Raw genomic sequence first — 26285 nt, forward strand, 5'->3', positions numbered from 1 at the left:
TTAGACTTTTGGGATGCTCTTCTATGTTTCTTAGTCATGTGGGATTGTTTTTAAAAAAAAATTTAAACCAATTAATATCATTTTGTTATGATTTTTTTAGCCCCAAATTTATTTTTTAATTATAGTTATATAATTATATTTATTATTTAATATGTTTTACCTTAAATATTATGTTATAGTTAATTTGAATCATTTTGTTTCACTTGATTTTATGATTTTTAACTTATATATGTTATGACTTGCTTTGAATATAACTTGTGATATAAAAAATTATTTTTTATTAAATATTTTTGGTATTTTTATTTAATTTTTTAAATAATTATGACGTCGTCTGGTTCTTCCGACTGGTCGGACCGGTTCGACCGGTTGAACCAGTGAACAGATAGCATGACCCGTTCGCTAACAGGCCCGGTTCTGAAAACCATGCTATTTTCAGAGAATGTTTTATTCCTATATATAATTATACATATGTTTTTCTTTTGTTTTTTTGCAGATAAATCGGCTATATTTGCTTTTGACTGTTAAAGAATCAGCCATAAATGTGCCTCCAAATCTGGAGGCTCGGCGCCGCATCACATTTTTTGCAAACTCCTTATTTATGAATATGCCAAGTGCTCCGAAAATCCGTGACATGCTTTCCTTTAGGTCAGTTTACAGGATACCATATTAGTAAAAGTCACTGTTTGCTTATTTGAAACAAGGACTGGCAAAGGGGTAAATTTTCTTTTAATGATATTTTTTATGTTAGTGGGCTAAAAGTCGTTTTTACAACAGTCAGTGGGGGTGTGTTGCTTTAATTGGATCGTTGTTTTTAGTTGTTTAAAGTACAATAAGCTTTTATTTTCCTTTTAAGCATCATCATAATCGGTTACTGTGATTCTGAATTCTGTATAAGATGAACTTGGGGCGTCGTGGTTATCTCTATTAGAAGATGTAGTATTTAGATGGATGCCTCTCTACTCTCACTTATACTGCTTCTCTTATTCAGTGTTTTGACTCCATACTACAAAGAAGATGTTCTTTATTCAGACGAGGAACTCCATAAGGAAAATGAGGATGGAATATCAATTCTGTTTTACTTACAGAGAATATATCCAGGTAATTTGCAATCTCTTGCTATATTATGCTTTATCAAAAGCGTTTGACTAACTGGACATCTGCAACTGTAAATTAGATGAGTGGAACCACTTTCTAGAGCGAGTGCCATCTGTTGCATCAAAAAATGAGAATGAGGAGCCTCAGAACAATGAAGAAATCCGAAAGTGGGTATCTTATAGAGGACAGACGCTCTCCAGAACAGGTATGGGAACATAAAAAGATATTGTTTTATTTTCACTAACTTTAGTTATTTTGATTCTTACTTGAGCTGTGTCATTATGTATTTCTGCCAGTGAGAGGGATGATGTACTACAGGCAGGCTCTGGAACTCCAATACTGTTTAGAGTTTTCAGAAGACTCTGGTTTGTTTTCCGTTTGGATATTGCAACTCCAAATAAATGTCTTCTACGTCCAGTTTCTTTAAAAGGTGATGTGATGATACTATCTTGAAGTATTCATTTGTTCCCTTGTAGCAATTTTGGGAGGCTTCCAGGTCTTTGAGGATGATCCAAGATACATAGAACAAGCACAAGCTCTGGCCAATATGAAGTTCACCTATGTTGTTTCTTGTCAAATCTATGGGGCTCAGAAAAAATCTTCTGATGCGCGAGACCGCAGTTGTTACCTCAACATTCTAAATCTCATGTTAACGTAAGTAGGTGCTCACTATTTCAATCTCATGGTTCAACAAGTAGAATAGAAATTTGAATGCATCTTTATATATTTTGAAACTGCAAAGGTATCCATCTCTGCGTGTTGCTTATATTGATGAAAGAGAGGAGACAGTAAAGGGAATATCTCAGAAGCTTTATTATTCCGTTCTTGTTAAGGGAGGTGAAAAGTTGGACGAGGTATGAGACATCACTTGTCTAATATCAATTTAACTTGGAATGTGGAGTATGTATTTCATGACATCCTGTTATACAGATAAAATTTTCAAACATTATAGGGGTTGAATTTCATGCTATCTTAACCTAATTATGTTTCAAAGTCCGCATATTGCAAGGTTAAGAACTGGTACAACATCACGTGTTTATTAAAAATGTCACAAGACACCATAGACAATTCCCTGTTTAATTGGATGAAATGTATTAACATCTAGGTAGAAAATGACATTATTAATATACTGAAGTACAATTAATTGTTAAATATATGAATTTTAAATGCTAATAATGTTTTGAATGGTTGCAAACGTGTTAGATTAATTGAATTTTTTTTAAAAGGTTTGCCTATTGATACAAGCAGTAGGAGTCAATATCTTTCACTTTTGCCTTATGTTGGTCAACGTTCATTAGACCTGAACATCGCTGTGTCATTATCAACGTGTTACAAGCACGACATGAATACAAAGATGTGAATTCAAACCCATAGAATTACCAGGAGTGTGCCAGTTGAGTTATCAATTTATTAAACAAATTACCAGTCCAACCTTTATCTTTAACAATATATTCTACGCAAATTTTATTTGGTTTGGTTTGTTTTTACTTATCACACTAAGGCAGCAAATTGGTGAAGGTTTATGTAATTTGCCTATATTGGATGAGTGATTTTTCCCATTTATGCATGTCCATATCGTATCATGCTTGCCTCATTTATCTTATCCTTAATGTTATTAAATCCAAATTTTAAGGTACAGAGTACATTCTAAAGTGAATTGCGACTTTTTTTTAAAGAAAAATAAAAACTTTATACCATCAATCCTTTTAATGCTAGAAATGGTGTTTCAAGTCTGACATAAGATGGATATTAGAGATTTTGAAGATTGGCCATTTCAATACTGGTAATTATGTAAAAGGAAAGACCATTAGAAATGATTAAGATTTTAGGCTTGAGGTAGCCATCCATTTTTGCAAAATGTTCATATCACTCCTGAATTCTTCTTTGTGAAATTTTACTTGATGCTTTCAAACTTTTATGCTACCTGTTTCATTTGTTTCATGTTATTAATAAATAAATGGGGGAATGACAATATTCCTAGGAAATATATCGGATCAAACTGCCAGGCCCCCCTACAGAAATCGGTGAAGGGAAGCCTGAAAATCAAAATCATGCAATTATTTTTACTCGGGGAGAAGCCCTTCAGACCATAGACATGAATCAGGTAGCCTGCTTTACCTATTTTAAAGATGCATTCACAAGTTCTTTTATTCTTTTCAATGTTTTTGGAGGATAATTACTTTGAAGAGACTTACAAAAATGGAAATAATTTGTAGAATTTTAACCTTGTTTACCAGTTTCAATGACAAAACTACACATTGTTTTTCCGTTCTTTGTTTTCAGGACAATTATTTTGAAGAGGCTTATAAGATGAGAAATGTTTTGGAGGAACTTCTAAAACCTCGCCGCAAGGGGAGAGAGCCATCAATATTGGGCTTAAGGGAGCATATATTTACTGGAAGGTGAGTTTACCAATATCTTGTTGAATTCGCTTGGTATGTTTAGGGATGATAACTGTGATTAAGCTGTGAAAATGTGGCAAGATGTTACACAGAACAGTTTGATAGTATTAATACTTGTACTTGCTTATATTTGTTTGACAGTGTTTCTTCTCTAGCTTGGTTCATGTCTAATCAAGAGACTAGTTTTGTTACAATTGGGCAACGTATCCTAGCAAATCCTCTGAGGTAGGACTGAACTTTCTTAAATCCTTGACATTATGTGATGTTACATTGAATGACTGACATTCCTATTTGACCCATACTGTGTATACATTAAAGGATCTTAATGAAAGACACAGAGAGAGAGAGTTCATGAACAAATTCATTAACTTACCCTGTTAGTTTTCTGTATTTAGTACTTGTTACCGATATAATTCTCTGTGTAACTATTTTATACTACTGAAAATAGTAAGATACCAGTCATAATTTTCTCTTCCCATAGCTATTTTATACCGCTTTAAATAGAGAGATAGCAGCCATAATTTTCTCTTTCCATAGCTATTTTATACTGTTGTAAAGAGAGCGATATCAGCCATAGATTTAGCTAAAAATTATCCTGTAATCTTGTGTATATTCACATATTTATTCAATGGTATGGAAGTGGCAAGACAAACCATTCAAATCAAAATCCTCTCAAATCCATAGTTAACACTTATTTATTGATGTTTGTCTTTTTATATGTACTATCAGTTAAATTATTAAAAGGGCATGATTGTACAAATTCCAAAATTAATGGCCGTGCAAGGTTTTGTTGAGCTTGAACAACTCTACTGTTGTTGCTTTATCATACAAGTCTCTTTACTGTTTTTATGTTATCATTCCAGGGTGAGATTCCATTATGGTCATCCTGATATATTTGACAGAATCTTCCATGTAACAAGAGGTGGCATAAGCAAAGCTTCCAAAATTATTAACTTGAGCGAGGATATATTTGCTGGTAATCTTCAGTCAGTTCAATTCTCTAGCATAAAAGCTATAATCTGCTTGTTAATTATGCTGTTTTTTTCAGGGTTCAATTCTACTTTGCGTGGGGGTTATGTAACACATCATGAATATATCCAAGTTGGTAAGGGGCGTGATGTTGGAATGAATCAGATATCTGCCTTTGAGGCTAAGGTTGCCAATGGAAATGGAGAGCAGACACTCAGTCGGGATGCTTATCGGCTTGGCCGTCGGTTTGATTTCTATAGAATGTTATCATTCTATTTTACAACCGTGGGCTTCTATTTCAGTAGCATGGTATGTTAATTAGAGTAAATGGGACTGCTCCAAATTTTTGTTGACTAGTTTACTTAGCTAAGAATTTTATATAGTCTGATCAGTTTTCAAGATGAAGTATTATTCTTAAATGATCTGGGTAACATTCTTTTATAATATTTAAAGTTTGAGCACTTCATTGCTGAGTAGTTCAATGGATTATCATATCACCGTAACTCAGCTGCTTTTTCATTTGAAAAAAAAATGAAGGAAAGAAGAGCCAAAATAAATGACTGTGTTCGTTTCCAAAATAAAGACTTACAGCATTTGGGAATTACTATGTTTCAGGTTACAGTCCTTACAGTATATGTATTCTTATATGGACGTTTTTACATGGTTATGAGTGGACTGGAAGAAGAGATCCTTGAGAATGCAACCATACGTCAGAGCAAGGCCCTTGAAGAAGCTTTGGCAACACAGTCCGTCTTCCAGCTGGGCCTGTTGCTGGTGCTGCCCATGGTTATGGAAATTGGCCTGGAAAAAGGGTTTCGTACTGCTCTGGGCGACTTTGTCATCATGCAGCTACAACTTGCCTCTGTATTCTTTACTTTCCAGCTTGGTACAAAAGCACATTATTTTGGAAGAACTATCTTGCACGGAGGTTCTAAATATCGAGCTACTGGTCGTGGCTTTGTTGTTTTTCATGCAAAGTTTGGGGATAACTACACAGTACTCTAGAAGTCATTTTGTAAAAGGGTTGGAGCTTCTCATTCTCTTGGTTCTCTATGAAGTTTATGGGGAATCCTATCGCAGTTCAAGCCTTTATATGTTCATAACAGTCTCCATGTGGTTCCTTGTTGGGTCCTGGTTGTTTGCCCCTTTTGTGTTCAACCCATCTGGTTTTGACTGGCAAAAAACAGTGGATGACTGGACAGATTGGAAGAGGTGGATGGGAAACCGTGGTGGTATTGGTATCCAGCCAAATAAAAGTTGGGAATCATGGTGGGAAGAAGAACAAGAACACCTCAAATTCACAAATATTAGGGGAAGGCTGCTTGAGATTATCCTTGCATTTCGCTTCTTTGTTTACCAATATGGGATTGTCTACCACCTTGATATAGCTCATCACGGCAAAAACATTTTGGTATAATTTTCGAAGTTCATCTTTCTACACTTTGCTTTTGCCTACTAATCCTTGTCTATTGTTATGGGAATTTTTCTTTATTTTCTATTTCATACTTCCTTCTCAACTTCCAACTTATTATCCTTGTAGGTTTATGGACTTTCTTGGCTTGTTATGCTAACGGCACTGTTAGTGTTAAAGGTATGCAATGAAGCTTTAAGCAAATTTGTTCAAGCATAAATGAGAGACCTGGTCAGAGTAGTTTCATGTTTAAAGAACTGGAAATATGCTCCTCCAATTACAGGCTTCTCATGACTGTATCTTCATGTTTAAATAACTGGCTACTTAACCATGTCCTCATTCTTTTAACCTTTTTTAAATACCATAGATGTGAATGTTTAACTTTTCCTGTTTATGTATTCCCCCCATGTTCACAGATGGTATCAATGGGTAGGCGGAGATTTGGTACCGACTTTCAACTCATGTTCAGGATTCTCAAGGCACTTCTATTCCTCGGGTTTTTGTCGGTCATGACTGTGCTATTTGTAGTATGTGGACTAACAATTTCAGATGTGTTTGCTGCCACCCTTGCCTTCTTGCCCACTGGATGGGCAATTCTCCTCGTAAGTTATGAAACTTCAGATATACTACCATATATTTAATGGCATACAGTAGCAGCTGCTTGGTTTAATTATTGCATGCTTATTGGTCTCTCACGTAACATGCTCAGTATATGACATTAACACAAAAGGTTTTAGAATCTCTCTTGAAGAACAAGTATGACTCATGCCTTAATTACAACCTATCTTTACCTTTTCTTACCTGGATTTGAGTATGCTAGATTTAATTGTTGCATGCTTATTGGTCTCTCACGTAACATATATTTAATGGCATACAGTAGCAGCTGCTTGGTTTAATTATTGCATGCTTATTGGTCTCTCACGTAACATGCTCAGTATATGACATTAACACAAAAGGTTTTAGAATCTCTCTTGAAGAACAAGTATGACTCATGCTTTAATTACAACCTATCTTCACCTTTTCTTACCTGGATTTGAGTATGCTTGATTTGATTTTTTTTAAAAAAAATCCATATATTTGGAGGATCATACCTTTATACCCATTTTTTTATTGTTTCGGGCATAGGCATCGAACATATGTATTTTATGGAAAACAAATAGTCCAACTAAAACTAGCAGTGATTCCTAAAGTTTGTAAATATTTTGCTCTAGAGTATTGCTTTATACCTTGTATCAGAGTTAGAGAACGTTCTTCATTCTAGCCAGTTGATGCAGTAGAAAACTACTAATGCATGAGTATATTTTCTTTCTGAAGATGGTGTTAAGAACTTCAAAGATTTGAAACATACGATAAATTGTCCTTTATATGCTACTATGTTACTTGGATATGAATGTCAGATACGGATATGCATCTGTAATGGGTTGAAGGGTTATATTCCGTTACCCGTGTCCGAATATGCATCGGACATAGGTGTTGGGCACAAGTACCTGAATATAGATGAAGAGTCCAAGCAAAATAGGGTTAATTGCAGTATTCTCATGTTCTTTTTTTCTTTGTTTTGGTGGTGGGATTCATAGATTGGACAAGCATTGAGGCCGGTGTTGAAAAGCTTAAAATTCTGGGACTCAATAAAGGAGCTTGCAAGGGCATACGAGTATATCATGGGTCTTATATTGTTCATGCCCATAGCTATCTTATCATGGTTCCCGTTCGTGTCCGAGTTTCAAACCCGATTGCTCTTCAACCAAGCATTTAGCAGAGGACTCCAGATTTCGATGATCCTTGCTGGAAGAAAAGAGAAAGACAACATCTCCCCAATCAAGTATGCTTGAAAATTCGTTTGCTGTCCAGCACCCATTGTTATCCTTTTTGTAATCTTTTTTAGACCAACTTAGTATTTATTACATCTTTCATCTTTTAAGCTTTGAGGTCGGCATTAATCTTTCATGTAATCTGTAAAATGTAAATAAATATATGTTTGCAGAGTCCAAGTTGTGGAGTATTTTGCTTATAATTTCTTTTACTACAATTCTTATTTTCATTGAAGATCCCTCTTATTATTAAAAAGAAAATGGATGATTTTTGTGCGTTCGGCGAGCGGCGATGAGTACCAGTAACAATGAGCACCGATAAATTAAATTGTAAAACGATAATATTATAAGGTTTTTAATGTATAATTATATTTTAGTTAAAATGTAATTGCAATTTTAAATAAATCACAATTCTTAATTAAATTGTTTTTTAATATTTTTGTATAATTAGTTTAAATAGTAATCCCTAATTACAAAACTCTTTTTTAAAAAAGCTGTGATTTTCTCATCGTTGCAGTCGTTGTTGCCGGTTTCATCTTCCTCCTTCAATTAAATCATTGTCGTCCATCCCTACCTATGTGGACGTTGTTCGTCGCTGTTTGCGTAACCAACCGTTGAGGTAAGCTAGAATAATTTTGTTTTGATTCAAACTTGGTGTTTCATCTAAGTCGTCACTGGAGGGTGGTGGCTAACCGGCTGTCGGCACCTTCATCGGCAGTGGTTGTGGTTGTCGGTGTTGGAGTTCCCCCTCTCATTGTTTATCCTCAATGCTAAATTTCTTAAACCCTAACCCTAATTTTAAAATTCCTCCAATTGTATAACCCGAATTCCTTAATTGATTTCCAAAATTCCTTTCCTAGAATCCTAATTAGAACAATTTAACCTTAATTTTTACGTTGAAATCTGGGTTTTTTTTTTCAATCCAATTCCCTATTCTTGTTTTTCAAATCGTGAAGGGTGTACCGATACACACTGCCAGTGTACTGGTACTCGAGCATCCATGTATCGATCCCTATAGTGTATCGGTACCCCAATTCTTTACTTTTTTTAATACGTCTTCGTGTATAGATACACTCTTGTATTGTATTGGTACAGTATGCTTGGTTTGTTTGGTTCAGTCTTATACTTTATTTTTTATACGTAGATGATAGATCTAAACTTAACGCCCTCAAAACAAGTTAAGATGATGAAGTGTAAACCTCATATCAACATGAGTTCAAAGAAGACCAAGAACAATGTGCACTCATTATAAGTAACTGAATTTTTAATACTTGTGATGCATTTGTTTTGTCGGTATATTTTTTATATTTTTAATATTATTGTTTTATATACATGTAGGAAAAAACTAAAGTTGTACACGAGAATAAGATTAGAACTTTTGTGAGTTATCACAAGTTCGAGACACTCATGCAATCGATGCAAAAAATTGAAAATGAATTTACTATAATGCATGGCCAATTGGAAAATTTAAAGGACAATTTTAAATATTAAATGACCAATTTGGGAAATTAGTGAGCATATTAACACCGAGTAACGTTAAAAGTTCAATACAGGATGGTGCTTCAGTAAAAGGAGAAGGTATGCATAGTCGATAATTAAAGGATGATGCTTTAAATAATATATCAGAAGTGACGAATTTACATAGCGTTTCATTGAAAGGCGGGAGTTTTAAAAATAAATCAAACATGAAAGAAGGAATAAGTGTTACACCATTGGATGATCAAACCGAGAGTGGTATTTAAAAACCAAGTTTGTCTCCTTTTATTAATTGTGATTGTGATTATTCTTCTCCCTCATTAGAACGTAGTGGCAAAAGAAAACTTAATGTTAACTCTGCAAACAACTGCAAGACTAATAGTGATGGTTTTAAAAAAAATTCGGTCGAGGTTTTTAACTTTCAATTTAGTCCCAGTCGATATCCTAGTCAATTAGTTACATTGAAGGAAACTCCAATAGTTAGAAAAATTGGGCCTAAAATGTCTAATAGTCATGCGGCTTTGTCAAAGATGAATGGGTCACAATAGAGAAAACGTTTGAGATGTTCGACCACAAGGTTAGATTTTACTGATGATCCAAAGTCGAAAGATGTAGAATTGAAAAAAAAAAACCTACAACATGTAAAACGAATACCAAGGTATGTATAAATCATTCTTTATTGGATATTTTTCATGTTAAAGTTTGAGTTTAATGTTGTAAAAATGTTTGTAAGAGTTATGTTTTTCATGCAGTATATATATAAGTCAGGTGATTTGTTATCAGAAAATGCCAAAAAAACATGTACGATAAATGATGCGTATATGCAATATTTGGAGTTTTTAACACTTGAAGAACACATAATTTGTACAAATTTTGACAGTTGGAATGGTACATCCAACACTATTTACATGGCCAAGAGTAATTATTTGGAGGTCGCCAATGTTCGTACTATTTCCAGAAATATGGTTATTTAATTAGGTATTACAATTTAAATTTTTTAATGTTATACATAATCAATATTAAATTATTTTATTTGTTTTTAATATAAATGTTTGTATTATTTTCAAATATTTAATAGTTTATAGATATGTATGTGTACGATTTGCACTTGAGAGAAGTGCCTACGCAAAAGAAGTTATTTATGCCTCTGTCTTTTCAGGTAAAAAATAATTTATGGGATAGTGATCGAATAAATTAAAGTTTATGATTTCTTGACACTTATATTTACTGTTTGTCTCAGAGTATCCTTATTGAATATGTCACACATGCTCAGAAGACGGGAAGCAATATTACCTTTTCAAATTTCGTACCCGTTGGATAGAGGACTTTATGCATATTGATAGTAGTCATGTTGAACAAGTATATTTATATTTAAAATTTGTTATCTGTGTGTATGTGGTTGACTATGATTTTTTGTCACACCCCGATTTTAAATGAGAAGTTAAAATCATTTTTTTAATTCAATTATAGGATGAGATTGATAATTTTTGGAAATTTAGGGGTTAAAGTGTGAATAATAGGGACTTTAGGGATTAGAACTTGAATTTACCCATTTTTATTATCAATAAAAATTTAAACCCCCTTCCCCGATTAGTCTGGTTTTTCCCCAAAAATTAACTCCAAATCTATCTCCCTATCGACCCTCCTTTGCCACCACATTCCGTTGCTGTCCGACCACTGTTTGTCGCTCTGACGCCATCTATAGACTCATCGTCAAACAGTGATAAAAACCCGACCCCTAGCCCGTTCTGAATAAGTGCTTTTCGTTGTAAATCACGCTAGGAAATTCCGTCGAAAACCCCCTGGTCGCTGCTCATTTTCGACGATTCTGGCCACCACCGGCATTTTCTCGCCTCACTGCATGCACCATTGAACTTATTGACGTCGTGCGCTCAAAACCCGACCGGTTTTGTTCAACGTGGATGCGCCGTCGTCGGTCCGTCGTTTGGGTAAGTTCCGATCGGTTTGTGGGTGAGTTTGGTATGGTTTAAGTGTGATATTGGATTGGTTTTGGGTGTAAATGAATTCCTATTTGTGTTGGGAGTGATCGGCCGGTGGAAATGGTCTAGGATTCCACCGCCATGCGCCGACAGTGCGCGTTGGGTCTCCGGCCGTTCCAAGAAATTTAAGGAACAAGTTCAGCTGGTCTGGATAGACCCGAACTGGTCCAAGCAGAATCGACCCGTATGCCCAACCCGAATCGTTAACTTTGACCCGACTTGTTGACTTTGGTCAGAGGTGACCGTTGACTTTAATCGGTCAACCGTTGAATTTGACAAAAAAAATTAAATTTTTTGGAAAGCTATAATTTAGTTTTTAGACATCCTGAGCTGATTTTGAAGTTTGTTTTGCCAAATTCGCACCCAATAAGCCATTTTTCAAGGTTTTATCTTCATATTCAAGTTGGTTTCTCATTTAAGTTTAGTTTCTACGTAAATTTGTTTACTTTGTATCCGAAGAATTATTAGACGTTGGATTCAAGTTCGAGAGTGATCGAATGGAGTTTAAAGGGTCTATTGATATGGCACGAAAATCGAGATAATACTCTACTACCCCTTGTATGCTTTTCAGAACCCATTGATAATTAGTACATGCATGAATGTATATAATTGGTCTATGAGATGTAGTTAATTATCATTGCACTCAAATTAAATTTGGAATAAAGACAGAATACTGTAAAAGCCTCAGATGACTCAAAAATTCTAATTAATCTCATTAAGGGTTAAATGTTGGAAATATTTGGAATAAAATTACCAAAAATAACACCATGTGATAAAATTACGAAAATGACCTTGTACAAATTATCCCCCAGTGAGCAAATGAGCAAAGTTCTCTAAACTTTATTGGAACTAGAATACTTTCAAGCCTAAGTTACCTGAAGTAATGCCAATGACAGAATTGAATAAAATGACGATAATACCCTTAAAGTGTAATATGATTTGAATCACGTCCAAGCCCTAGAATAACTAATACTATCAACTTTGAAATGAACAAATAAACCTTGTATACCAATATGATTATATTATATGATCAAATTAAACGAAATGGAAGTTTGTATGCATTCAAATTTTCGAAACGATAGAATTACTCAGGAAACTCCGAAGTGACCGAGGTAGAAATGAAATAAAGACCAATAGAATATTTGTTAGTCTCCTTAAGATCTATTCAACAATGATTCTGAAGATAATCTATGGACAAGAGTTGTTGGTATTAAAGAGTGACTACCCTGAAAATGCAACAAATTGACTGGTTGATATGCATTAGTGATGGGAGTTGTTCAGCTCGAGTTAACTCGATATTCTGATAGATGGACACAAATCGTAAATGCCCTGAATCTTCATTTCTTCCATATCAGCTTAAATCACTAAGAATTTTCCAGGAACCTGATACCCAAAATGTTTCTGATTTCCTGAATAATGGAATCACTCTGGTCATATCTGAAAACACAAGTAACTCAGATGTAAATGATTATAAATACCCTTCTGAATACTTAGTGCATCCAAAAAATATATGAATACTATATGATCCTGATAAATCACATTCTGAATAACTGATGATCCTGTCAGCTAATGAACTCTTTCGATAGTGATCCTAAATTCTGGCAATCTATCAGTATACTGAAGATCCGTATTTTTTTGCCGATAATATTATCTTGTACCTACGAATAATATATGGAACCTCTAGTGTGTTCCCTGATCACATGGATGTTTTCTCTAATTTTTGTTCTGATCTCTGCTTTGATTTCTACTATCTCTGGTTATTGACTGAAAATGTTATTATTTGGGGTACTCTGGGATCTAGTATGAAGGCTCTAATAGGTTCAGTCGCTGTTGGTAATTCCTTGTATAGGTTCACCACCGACTGGTAATTCCTATCTCTGGCAGGTTCAGTCGCTGTTGGTAATTCCTTGTATAGGTTCAGCACCGACTAGTAATTCCTTATGGACCTAAGGTGACTCTTGTGCGCTCCTGGGCCTAGTGGTAAGACCTTATGGACCCTAAGGCACTTCTTTAGGGATGAAACCACTGCTATGTGCTTTTGGGTAAGACTTTATGGCTCTGAGGGAACTTCCCTCAGGTTGGCACCTACTTTTCGGCTAGGGTAAGACATTATGGACCAAAGGTGCTCCCTTAGGTTAACATCTATGCTAATTGGGGCCTAGGGTAAATCCTTATGGATGCAGTTCTGGGGAACTGCATATTGGTGTTTGGATGGAGGGTCTTACTATGGCTTTTGTAAAATAAGTTTTAAACTGCTACTGTTTAAAAAAAAGATATGTACATTTTCACTGGTTTTGCGGGAACACACTAGACAATCTATTCTGATCTCCTGAACTCAGACATTCGAAATATTTCTCTCTGAACTGATTGCTTATTGTTTGTTACTACTTGAGATATCACTAAGACCTTAGCTCAGCATAAGAATCTGTATATGTCCGAATCAATAAGGAAATAAATACTTATCTCTTATATGTATGTCCTGTAGCATCATGTGGTAGTTTTGTATTACTGAGCTTTTCAAAGCTCACCCTGCTACTCACTATTTCAGGTTGAAAGAATCAAACCAATGTAGCTTTTGACATCAGTATGGGAGTTCCACCTGCATTGCTTGCGGAGTACGGTGTATGTGATTAGCTGGCATGTACCTTGTAGTTTGATTTTATATCCGAGTCTGAAATCTGTTTTATTTTTTTAATAATGTTAAATTTTACTTTTATGTTTATAAATATTTTATGATTTTACACGTTTGAACAAAAAAATTTAATTTTTATGAGAATTTTACAATGGGTCGCTCCGATGGCCCTAATGTGACACCCAGATAGGATCGGGCCACCTGTATCGATCTGAAGGGGTTACATTTAGTGGTATCAGAGCCTAGGTTGAGTCAAATTTTTGTAGATAGACCGGCCGATCGAATGTCAAAAGATGTCTGGTCAGTACATGCCCCTAGACTACAACCTTACTTCTCTAAGTCGGTACTCCAAAGTCGAGCTCTTCTCTATAACGAGCTGACTTACGTTTCCTATCTGATAGGACTCGACCTATGCATAAAGGAATACCAGTAAAGTTTGTCTTAATTATGTAAAGTACCTCACGAGTAATGTGAGAGTTCTTATCCGATAAATTCTGACCCGACTCCAGAAATGAAATTGGGAGATGTTACCGCTCTGTGACCCTAACCTTATAGCCAAAGTCGAATTGATTCCACGAGGATAATTTTGTTATGATTCTTTAATTGGAATGAGGTAGAGTTCTAATGGAAATGTATACTCAGCTGGTTAAGGATTAGTAAAGGACCTGTACTTTTGTAAAAACTACGTGAAGATATGGAAGAACTGATGGAAACTTCATTTCTGAATTTCTGTGACCTGAATGAATTTCGAAGATGAAATTATTTTAAGAAGGGGAGAATTGTCACACCCCAATTTTAATTAAGACGTTAAAATCATTTTTAAATTCAATTACATGATTAAATTGATAATTTTTAGAAATTTAGAGGTTAAAGTATGAATAATAGGAAGTTTAGGGATTAGAACCTGAATTTATCCATTTTTATTATCAGTAAAAAATTAAACCCTTTTCCCTAATCAATCTGATTTTCCCCCAAAAATTAACCCCAAATCCATCTCCCCATCGACCCTCTTTTTCCACCACATTCCGTCACCGTCCGACCACCATTTGTCGCTCCGACACCACCTATAGACTCAGCATTGAACGTTAATCAAAACCCGACCTCTAGCATGTTCTGAATCGGCGTCATTCGCTGTAAATCACATCGGGAAAGTCTGTCGAAACCCCCCACTCATTTTTGATTATTCCGGCTGCCACTGGCGTTGTCTCGCCTCACTGCCTGCACCATTGGACTCACCGACATCGTGCTTGAAACCTGATCGATTTTGTTCACCGTGGACGTGCCATCGTTGGTCCGTCGTTTGGGTAAGTTCCGATTGATTTGTACGTGAGTTTGGTATGGTTTAAGTGTGATATTGGATTGGTTTTGGGTGTAAATGAATTCATGGTTGTGTTGGGAGTGATCGTCCAATAGAAATAGTTCCAAACGCTGCCGCACGCACCGACAGTGCGCGTGGGAGTCTCCGGTCCGTCCAAGAAATTTCTGGAACAGGTCAGACCCGTCTGCCCGACCTGAACGGTTAACTCGACCCAAACCTTTGACCCAACCCGTTGACTTTGGTCAGAGTTGACCATTGATCGGTCAAAATTCAATTTAAGCAAGCTAAATATTTATTTTATGGTTGAGAAACAATATTTAAGTTAAAATTTGTGTTTGATATTAATATTAATAATTTTAATATTATATATAGATTTATTTTCAAGAAAATAAAAATAATCAATGCATGTAACAGAGAAGTGTGTTATGATTCGAATCCCAGAAATTTGTAAAGGCTGGTTAACAAAAGCGATAAAAAGAATGAGATTTAGGGGTTGGCGGCTTTGTAAATAAAAGAGGAATGGATTTAACAACCAAAAAAAGGCACCATCCCAGTTCCTCTTCTTCCAACACAATGTTAATCTCATGCTAACTACCACTTCAAACAGGCACCGACTTATAGTTATCGACCTCACAAGAAGTTTTTCCTAGTCTTCTTTCCACTTGTTCATATACTTGAGGAATGCATTTGCAGGATTTTCCCGAGGTGGTGCTCGAACACGAGTCGATCTCCGCAGCACCGCCTCTTCCAACGCAATCTTCTGAGCCAAGTCCTTCGATCTTTTTTGCAATTCCACGCTGCAAATGTCAAAACCCTATTTATTAGAGAAGGAAAACAGCTCCATTTGTACTACAAAGGAAAAACTAGATGACACTCTCACCTGATCTTGTCATATAATTTTTCCAGCTGCTTTTGAAGAGCTTTCTCCCTCTCTCCCTTGGGATTCAGTGAACTTATAAGTAGATCAACCTGTCCGTCAAGCTTTGGTTAAATCTTTTCAACAGAAGAATTAAAACTATAAATGGAACATACCTCTTCCTTGGCACTATAATAGCCCCACTGCTTTGAATCACAACTCTCGATGAATATCCTCCCATCTCGCCTAAACCACCAAAATCTGTTGTAGTCTCTGTCTTTACCCAAGGGATTAGTACGAATGTTTCGTTTCTCAATCTCGCGTTGAAAGTATTCCTTCTGTTGTACAAATAATGTTAATGAAACAAGAGCAAAGCAAAATATACACAAACATCACATAAGATTAGAGAGCAAGGAGATAAGACTGAACCCTCTGTTCCCTCTTTTCTTTACTCTTCTTCTCCTGATCTTCCTTTTTTTCACCATTTAGCTGCTTCTGTGCTTCCTTCTCATTTGAGTTCGTCGTATTTTCTGTTTCGGCTTTTGGATCCACATTTTGCTTCTCTGCTTTCTTCAATTGCCCGTTTAATTGTTTCCTGCTGTACAAAGAAGAAACAACACAACTAGGGTGCGTGAACCCCTGGCTCCATTTGATTGGTGTTTTTACTAAGCTCTTACTTTTTCCTTAAATAAATCAAAAACAAACGGCAAATGCATCAAGCAAATCTCTGTAACAATCTTTATGCCTAAAAAATAAGCAGCCCGTACCTATTATGAAATGCATTGCTTTGTCTAGATGAAATAACCCCCTCCTCCAGCTCTGCAGTCTGATCTCCATTTTCTGCAATTTGAGGATTGCTTCCTGTGCTTTCCATACTATTTTCCTTTACTAATGCATCAGGCTCGTTTTTCAACTGTTCTTTTTCTTCTCGTTTCTTTCTAGCATATTCCAAAGATTCCCCTCTTATTGTGGCTCCAAGTGCCTGCCGCTGCTCAATGAGCTCATCCAACTTCCCTCTAATAGCATCAGTTCTAAGGGCATGACAAACCAATTCACACAAAATTGCTAACTTGGAATTAGCCTCCAAAAGCCCGTAATGGCCCCTCTTTATAGTGCTCACATAAGAACATAATTCAGTGATGTTGATCATTTCCAAGAAATCACAGATATACTCAGTCCAAGTGACGAGTGAAATCTGAAACAAAAACAGTCAAAAGACAAAGCATGAGCAAGGGAGGTTTCACATGGGAGGGAAATAAAGAGATTTTCATGCAGAAAACGAAAAAAGTTCATCTAGACAGTATTAAATGTAAATTTCAACAATATTCTGACCTTCGGCTTTCGCTTTTTCTTCTGTAAAGTAAATGAATATTCACCACCATCTTTTATGAGTAATCGAAGTAGAGCTGAATGTGTTTCCACAACGAGAACCAAATTACTATCCTTGTGACAGATGGCATTTTCAAAATCTTCAAGAGAGAATGGCCATAAATTGAGCACCCGACTAAATGAAGAACAAAAATCCCAAGCCATCAAAAGATCCCCAACGCAATCCATTGGAACATTGAAATCCCTTGAGAGAGAGGGTCGATCAGTAAATTGTGGATCATCAGGACCAGGCTTCACCAGCAGGTCATCAATTGGATATTTGATAGGTTCTTCCTCAGGCTGATTACTTTCTGTGAATTAAAGTTGGAATAATCAGAATAAGTGAAAAATTAAAAACAGTGATGTAGCATTGCATACGGAAAAATGGCATAACCTTCCCCCACTCCCCAAAAAATAAATAGTAAAACACACACAAATAGACAACAAACAAAACCAAGGAAGGAGGAAAGGTCTGAAAGGATAAAGAAAAAACAAAACCTTAAAACTGCCAGGCAATAATCTCCCCAAACAAATACAAGACACGTAGAAAAGAAATTGATTTTCAACTTGCTCCTTACCAGCATCAGGGTTTCCAGTTTCTCCTTTCTTCCTTTTGGATTTCCCAGAATCTCCATTTGCTTCCTGTTCATGAGAAATTATGAGACAAAACAACATATTATAAAATAAAGATCCTAAACTGAGTACCATAAACATGTATGATTACCCCAACATTATTTCTATTTTCATTTTTCCTTTTCTTTGTTTTGTTAACCAGCTGTCCATCTTGAAAGAAAAATCTGCTTCGCAACTCCTCTGGAGGGTCTGTTGATATACCATGTTTCTGTGCCAGTTTTTCATGGATCGCCCAAGGAATACTTCGGCATGTCGACTCCCTAATAAAAGACTTCAAAATATTTCTGCTGAAGGGTGTTTTCTTCCACACCAGATCATCTCCATGTAATATTATGTTTTCTGTTATTTTCTTATCTTTTCCAAGCAATGCTACCTCATATTGTATTTTGCCACTATTATTCTCCACAATTTTTAACACTCTGCAAGGGTATAGGTCACCATCCTTCTTTCCATGCAATTCAGCACCCACAAACAGATCTTTCTGCAACTTTTTGGATATTAGATCAGCAAGATCTCTCAGTGACAGCATACCTGCGAAAAAGGCAGCAGGTTATTTGACAGAGTTGCACAAGAGTTGCGAAAAGAATCAGATTAAGCAAAAAATAGAAGTTAGAATGAACAAGAAAAACAACTGAAAATACTAAAACTCCAAAAATAAATACAAACTGAAGCACAATTTTGGAAAACTAAATGGGTTTCGCAAAGGCTATGAACAAAGTTGTCTTCTTTTCTTTCTTTCACTCTTTCTTTCACTCTTTCTTTATTTATTTTCCCCCTTTCAAACAGCAGATGAATATTTTTCTGTTTCCCCTAACAATCTAAAGGTAAGATCCCCTAATCATTCATCACATAAACCACAATTTCGAGATTATTATTAGCACCAGTCACTCACATACCTCTGCAACTAGATTTGGAAAACTAAGAGAGTTTCGCAAAGGCTATGCACAAAGTTGTCTTCTTTTCTTTCTTTCATTTTTTCTTTATTTATTTTCCCCCTTTCAAACAGCAGATGAATATTTTTTTCTGTTTCCCCTAACAATCTAAAGGTAAGATCCCCTAATCATTCATCACATAAACCACAATTTCAAGATTACTATTAGCACCAGTCACTCACATACCTCTGCAACTAAATTTGGAAAACTAAGAGAGTTTCGCAAAGGCTATGCACAAAGTTGTCTTCTTTTCTTTCTTTCACTCTTTATTTATTTTCCCCCTTTCAAACAGCAGATGAATATTTTTCTGTTTCCCCTAACAATCTAAAGGTAAGATCCCCTAATAATTCATCACATAAACCACAATTTCGAGATTACTATTAGCACCAGTCACTCACATACCTCTGCAACTAAATTTGGAAAACTAAGAGAGTTTCGCAAAGGCTATGCGCAAAGTTGTCTTCTTTTCTTTCTCACTCTTTCTTTATTTATTTTCCCCCTTTCAAACAGCAGATGAATATTTTTCTGTTTCCCCTAAAAATCTAAGGTAAGATCCCCTAATCATTCATCACATAAACCACAATTTCGAGATTACCACTAGCACCAGTCACTTACATACCTCTGCAACTAAATTTACTTTTATGATGATTGTAACACATACAAAGTATCATGCAACAATCAACTTAATCATACATAGGAAATATATCTATAGATCATGTGTAAGGGCATGAATCAAGAAAAATCCATTACCATAAATTTATTGCAGCTTTCATTTATCAGATTCTTGTATAAGGCAAAAGAATAGTTTAGTTATAGCACATCTCACCAACGGTTTTGATAACTCCTAATAATCTAGTGCTTAGTTCAAACTTCCACAAACTGCTAGAATTAGAGCAACCAAAACACCTTATATCTTATCACTATTATATCAGGATACTTACTCTTTCAAAACACACACACACATTACACTAGTTAAAGATCAGTGCAGTCATCCGTTCACTTTAGCTGAAATTATAGCAGCTCAGTTATCTTATCTAGTACCATTTATGAATGATGCAATTTTAGCAAAATAATCATTTTCCAGCCATTAGAAAATCCTTTCTTACTTCTGTTCTTCTCTTTTCTACCTTCTATGAAACAAGACGTAAAACTATCCCACAAATAATATTAATCTCTACACAACTCTGAAAACTGCTCCTAGGCATACAATATCGAACCGATACATCTTTTAGTCAGACAACAAAAACAAACAGCACAACTGTGCATACACAAATATATCAAGTAAAAGCACCAATAATCTGATTGCTATTTTCTAATTTCTCAAAGTTAAGAGTCATAAACCATCCTCCAGATCATACTTTTAAGGAAGTCAACAACTAGGCGATAACGAGAAAGATTCTAAAAAGTACACTTTATCAAAAATTCCCAGACCTTACCAGTAATACAATTATATGCAACTGCTAAAATTTCTCTATACAATATTTCCCAGAAACAAAATCCATAAAAGGTGCTTTTCAGTGAAGGATACAACAACTGCTGTACAAGATTGCAAGTGAATTACTGTTATCAATGAATATTAAACCCAGTTCCACCAGTGCACTAAGGGACTCATGACTTTAATCAGCTATACCTACAACTACAATCCAATTATGGCATAAACCACATAAGATAAAATAGTTCAAGATTTAGATCTGACCCAAGAATATCTCTTTTTTCAGGGGTAAATCAAATATTTCTTATTATAAATTATCCGCTGAAATTAGTAACATCAAAGTACAAACCAAAAATGTTGTGTAAAAGGAATAAGAATAACTACTACAGCTTTAACTGGTAAAGTGGCTAAATGATTCTTACTATATTGTATAATTCGCAATGCAGGTGCCACTAGCTCATTGGGTAGCTGTTGAACCTTTTGAATTGCATGTTTTTCCGACACCAAGGCCTCTTCATAAGTCAAGTTAGATTTTCCAGTAGACTTACACATCCAAACTCTCTCACGATATAAATTAATCCGGTTCAGATACTCTCTGATCTATGTTGAGGAAAATAAATGTGTAACACCACCTCTTGTCAAGTATGACTAGCTTGGAAAGGGCAAAAATTTTGAGAATGAAATAAAGCATTTGCTTCTGGTCATTAGGAAAGAGTCCAGTCTTTACTGAGCAAATATGAATTGGAGTGATCAGGGGTTAGAAAACATAATAAATTCAATAACACAAATCCAAGAAAGCATGATATATACTTTTATTTATTCTCTGGGTAAAGGAAGGAAGATTCAAATACCTTAAACTGCAATTAGTTTTGCAAGAACCAAAAAGAGGATACTATAAAAACCAAAGGAAAAAAATGAATATAAGTACTTTGGAGTACTTCAACTGAGGATACTGATAATCTCGAAAAATCTCTTTGGTGAAACGAACTTGGTATACAAGCTCAGAGGATTCCAAATCTTCTGGTGGTTTTGCTAAACCAAAAGGCTTCCTCTTGAAGATAGGCATTTCCCAAGCTGCTTCCTCTGACCAATGCACCAAGAACACAGAACAAGAGATAATTCTGTGTCTGCAACCAAAGTCAACTAAATAAGCATAAGACAGAAAAAGTGACACTCAACAAGATTTCAGTTTTCTCCATGACAATATCATTTAGCCTCTAGATAAAACAATTTACCATACAAAACACACGTGATATCAGAATTGTGGTCATATATATGTTATTGGATTGAAATGATTAAATGACAGGGCTTAAGCAATTCTGCTCCCAATCAAACAATACAAAACAAAAGATTAAGAAGAAAATGCTGTGAATCAGAGTTTTATATATTAACGACAGAAAAATATGTACAATAGCATTTTCTATAATAAGCAAATATTATTGATTGAAACTGCAAGCGCAATGCAGTGTGGTGATGGACCGAGAAAATGTACAATAGCATTGCTCCTTTTTTAATTAAAAACCCAAAACATCGTTGAATACTTGAAATCCCAGCGTCCCTTCATAAATTTCTTCAAAAATCAGAATCCAGAAAGACCCATTTGAGGAAATAACAATATCGCCCAGAAGTAAAAGCATGAAACCCTAAAATGCTTATTTTCGTTCTTTTAAATAAATAAAAGCTAAAAGCATTCAATAGACACAAACACGAACAAAGAGGTTACTTACCAAGCAATGTTTCCTGCAAAAATATGAGCATAAAAACAGATGAAATCCTCAATCAAATAAAAAACATATATATCAAAGAAAAAAAAACAACAAAATCGGCCATAGTAGAACAAAAGCTCAGGTTCCCGCCACAGCAAAAATAAATAAATAGTAATAAAAAAACTTTGGCATGCAAAAGAAAATCAGTTGAAAACGCCAAAGAGAAATCTAAAGATTGATAAATCTTACAGGGAATGTATTAAGCTTAGCGGTCGCAGTTTTTTTTTCCCGTAGATTTTTTTGGTTTAGTTTTGAATTTTATTGGAAGGGAAAGAGAAAGTTCTCACGTTTTTCTCTCTCTAGCTACACACTCCTCTCTCCTTGGAAGGCCGACGCTCGTCGTGGAAAATGCATTTATAACTTATTTAGAGAGAGGGTGTGATTATTAATTTTGTATTTATATTTGAGGTCCCTCAAAAACTATAAAATTAATAGGTTAGGATTGTATTTTTTTCGATTTTGTTGATTAAATAAAAAAAGCTAAACACAACATCAAATGATTTCAGTGATTAAATGAAATATTAATCTTTTTAGATGTCTTTATTTTGAACAATGATATATGTAGAAAATATATGTATTATCAATTGATTAAAAATAATTGAATATATATTACCTTATAATTATCAATTATTAATTTATAATATTTTTTATTATTATTAATTAATATAAATTAATAATATTTATAAATCTATATTTCTATATAAATAAATCTATATTTCTATATAGTATTATTAAGTCTATATAGTATTATTAAGATATATAATATCAGTAAGATATTATTAAGAATAATATTATATATTTTATTATTATATAATTCTTATAATATATATTAATTATATATTATTATTTAAATAATATTTAAATTAAATGATATTGAAAGATTTAAAGTATTATTTATAATTTATTAAAGAATTATTTATAATTTAATAATAAATAATTATTTATTATATTTAAATATTTAAAATATTTAATTTAAAATTTAAGTTAAATATAATAATTTAAGTATTATTATCAATTATTAATTGATAATAACTATCTAACATCTCCAACTATTAATGTGTTTTTCATTTTGATCAATGATATCTATAGGAAATGTATGTAATATCTCTCAAGTTAATATTAATATCTGTTTCTAGGTCCTCAAAAATATATAATTAATAAATTAACATCTCCAACTATTAATGTGTTTTTCATTTTGACAATCTAACTATAAAATATTTCGAAGTTAAAATTAATACTATTGAAATTATTCTTTCACTTGACACTCGTCTATTAAGTGCTTAATAGGATTCTAATATCGTCATACTATTAATTTTGCCCTTGTTTAGGACCCTCATAACCATTTAATTACCATGATAAAGTGAGCAACCTTTTAGATTTTGCAATCGGTGGAGCTTACGGGAAAAATAAACAGAAACCAATTTCGATCAGTGTACTTGGAAAGTCACATAATTGAATATAGGATCATTTATTGAATTGGTCCCTTTTGTTTTATAAGTGTTTACTTTTGATCGTCAAATTTCAAAAAACTAACATTTTGGTCACTTACGTTATAATTTTATAATGTTTCTGTAACACCCAAAAATTGGGAACTCTTTAAAAATATGGGGCTTTGGGTTGTAATTAACCCATAAATTTAGGGTTTGAACCAAAACATGCATTCACGATTACCATTCGGTATTTTGAAAAAAAAAATAGGCACCTTAGTCGATTCTCACTCTATTTTCTCTCTCAACAAAACGTTTTTTTTGTTTTTCTTCGATTCGTTGCTAACCGGGAGGTGTTTGAAACCTTCAGTATCATTGCGTTTGTCTCGTCGACCATGTTCGTCCTGTGTCCTTGGATTTTCGTTCACCATCACCATTTCCAATCGGTGAAGTTTTGAATGTTCAGGATTCACTAAAAACCCTATCTCCATCGATCTTTTCCACAAACTGACCCCGATAAGTAAATCCCTATAGTTGGAAATTTTTTTGTTGTTGCAAATTTTGGTATTTTTCCAGCCACCGTAAAGTCCCCCATGGGTTGTCGTGCGCGCGTGGGATTCGTTCGACAATTTGGACCGACTGAACTAGTCACCCCTTGGACCGAACCAGCTGGGCCGATCAATGACCTATTGACTCGTTTAATCGATCTGTTGACGTTAACTTTAACTTTTGACCGTTTACTTTGACTGTTGATTTTTTTTATAAACCATCTGTCTTTATGTTTTTCGACGTCCTGAGTCTGTTTTCGCAGTTTGCTTGGCCAAATTCTGACCCAAAAGCCCTGTTTTGCATCATTTATTGCTTAAAGTCAGGATTTAATTAAGTAAATTATGGAATTATGGATTCACTTTCTGATATTGATTTCCGAAGGTGATCACACTTCTCAGCATCACTCATCAATTGACCCTGACCGTTCTCACTCAGCTCAATTCGATTATGCATGTTTGTCTCGAGATATGTGTAAGTATTATTTAATGACGTTATAGTCTTTTACCGTTTAGAATTATGAATTCTGAGTTCATAGACTAGTATTGTTTTAGGTTCTCATTCTACAAGACCTAGTACTACTAACGTGGGAAACATAAGGCTTGGTCGATATGCAGTTTTCTCTTATAGGTGTGAACTCTTAACCTATTTGATATATTTAACATGTTATGTTATATGTTGTTATCTGTAAACATGTTTGTGATCTGATTATATATATATATATATATATATACACACGATGTATATGACTTCTGAATATTGTGACACCATCATTAATTTGCATGTTGATGCATTTATGATTTCTGCATGGGATCCTCCGTGGAGGGCATAATCCCTGTTCTGACATCTACATAGGATTAATTCCCCGTTCTAACATCTGTATGAGATGAATTCCTCGTTCTGACATATGCATGGGATTAATTCTTATCTCTGACATCTACATAGGATTAATTCTTTTCTCTGACATCTGCATGGGATTAATTCCTTGTTCTGACATCTATATGGGATAAACTCCCCGTTCAGACATCTGCATGAGAGTAATTCGTCGTTTCTGACATTTGCATGGGATTAATTCCCCATTCTGACATCTGCATAAGATTATATATCCATCCTGACTCTGTTTAGGATCTTCAAATGAGGGCTAAATTCTCATTCTGATTTTGGTATCCAGTTTTCGATGTCTCCTTGTAAGGTAATGTGCATATGTTGTTGATTCAGAACAAAATGTAAGATTATGAATTTTTTTGGGATATTCTACTGGTAAACTATCTAAATTTTAATATTGGTCGATTATTATTTTACACTTGAAATTTTTTCTGCGTTGCGGTGTTGCCTGATTAAATTTTAGAGGATACATTGAGCCTTGTAGCTCACTCTTTTATGTCTTCCTTTTTCATATTATCCATATATATGACCACTTTGGCTATATGGTCTCGAATATTCTGTCACATTGTGGTTTCCTATGTACAAGAATGATTTTTAAGTAATATTATGTTCGAGTTTTATTCTGCCAAAAATTTGTGTAAAGTTTGACATTCCAGAATGGAATATTATTTTGATATGAACCATTTTGAATTCCTTTAAATCCTCTGTAGATTAATTCTGTTATCTACTAATATTTTCCTCATTTGATTAATAAATATGATATTTGCATTGTTTTAATTCAATTTGACTTGGGAAAAGTGTTTCGACACTATTATTCATCTTCCTTAGGAATTATTAACTCTGTATGTGATATTCATTGTCCTAAAACATGAGTATAGGTTCTGAAGTATTCTGAATGAGACTAGATATAAGAATTTCTCGTGTATTGTCTATATTCTAAAAATCGAAAGGATATAACATCTGTATTACATTGATTTAGACTATCACTAGGGGAGTTAATTTCAGGAATTACTCTGAAAGTATGAAAACAATAATTTTATTTCAACTCATACAAACTTCAAAATGGATTTGTGAATGAGTAACTATAGACTTTCTTAGTAGATTGCCTTTGACTCTATCAAAGTAAGACTCAGTCTGTACTTTATCGATCATCTCAACAAGTCTGTTTATTTTATTCTGGTTCGAACCGGTTATATTTCTGGTAACTAATTGGGTTGTTTACTTTTAATATTATTTCATTTTGATGAGTTTTCCATGTCTATAGTGAATGACCGAGATCTGGGATTTATGTAACGATTCAAAAGACTATTCCTAAGGCTTTGTGTC

General features: G+C 34.4%; 2 protein-coding genes across 4 annotated transcripts in view; one reads left to right on the forward strand and one right to left on the reverse strand.

The window, feature by feature from the left end:
- The window catches only part of LOC120187882 (callose synthase 7-like), a 41804-nt gene extending 34015 nt beyond the window's left edge, over positions 1-7789 (forward strand). Inside the window, 16 exon segments of the mRNA XM_039191482.1 lie at positions 494-645; positions 989-1098; positions 1175-1300; positions 1392-1460; positions 1572-1749; positions 1838-1949; positions 3077-3199; positions 3379-3497; positions 3639-3722; positions 4361-4473; positions 4546-4775; positions 5082-5461; positions 5463-5877; positions 6007-6057; positions 6294-6479; positions 7455-7789. Of these exon segments, the coding sequence (XP_039047413.1) occupies positions 494-645; positions 989-1098; positions 1175-1300; positions 1392-1460; positions 1572-1749; positions 1838-1949; positions 3077-3199; positions 3379-3497; positions 3639-3722; positions 4361-4473; positions 4546-4775; positions 5082-5461; positions 5463-5877; positions 6007-6057; positions 6294-6479; positions 7455-7709 (2703 nt within the window). The 3' untranslated portion in view covers positions 7710-7789.
- Positions 7790-15562: 7773 nt separating this feature from the next.
- LOC120187846 (DDT domain-containing protein DDB_G0282237-like) lies at positions 15563-22424 on the reverse strand. Of its 3 annotated transcripts, none has more exons than XM_039191448.1 (11): positions 22291-22424; positions 21289-21418; positions 20758-20930; positions 18063-18502; positions 17917-17980; positions 17303-17649; positions 16738-17165; positions 16400-16565; positions 16147-16308; positions 15995-16083; positions 15563-15911 (listed from the first exon to the last, which is right to left on the reverse strand). In XM_039191448.1, the coding sequence occupies exons 2-11, from the start codon at positions 21399-21401 to the stop codon at positions 15761-15763; spliced, it is 2133 nt and encodes a 710-aa protein (XP_039047379.1). In that variant the 5' UTR covers positions 21402-21418; positions 22291-22424; the 3' UTR covers positions 15563-15760. The 3 variants fall into 3 exon arrangements, with proteins under 3 accessions (XP_039047379.1, XP_039047377.1, XP_039047378.1); XM_039191446.1 differs by having other exon boundaries at positions 16400-16568; XM_039191447.1 differs by having other exon boundaries at positions 16400-16568; positions 21289-21462; positions 22291-22401.
- Positions 22425-26285: the final 3861 nt, after the last annotated feature.

The sequence above is a fragment of the Hibiscus syriacus genome, unplaced genomic scaffold, assembly GCF_006381635.1.
Source record: "Hibiscus syriacus cultivar Baekdansim isolate YM2019G1 unplaced genomic scaffold, ASM638163v2 tig00113726_pilon, whole genome shotgun sequence".
NCBI classification, from domain to species: Eukaryota; Viridiplantae; Streptophyta; class Magnoliopsida; order Malvales; family Malvaceae; genus Hibiscus; species Hibiscus syriacus.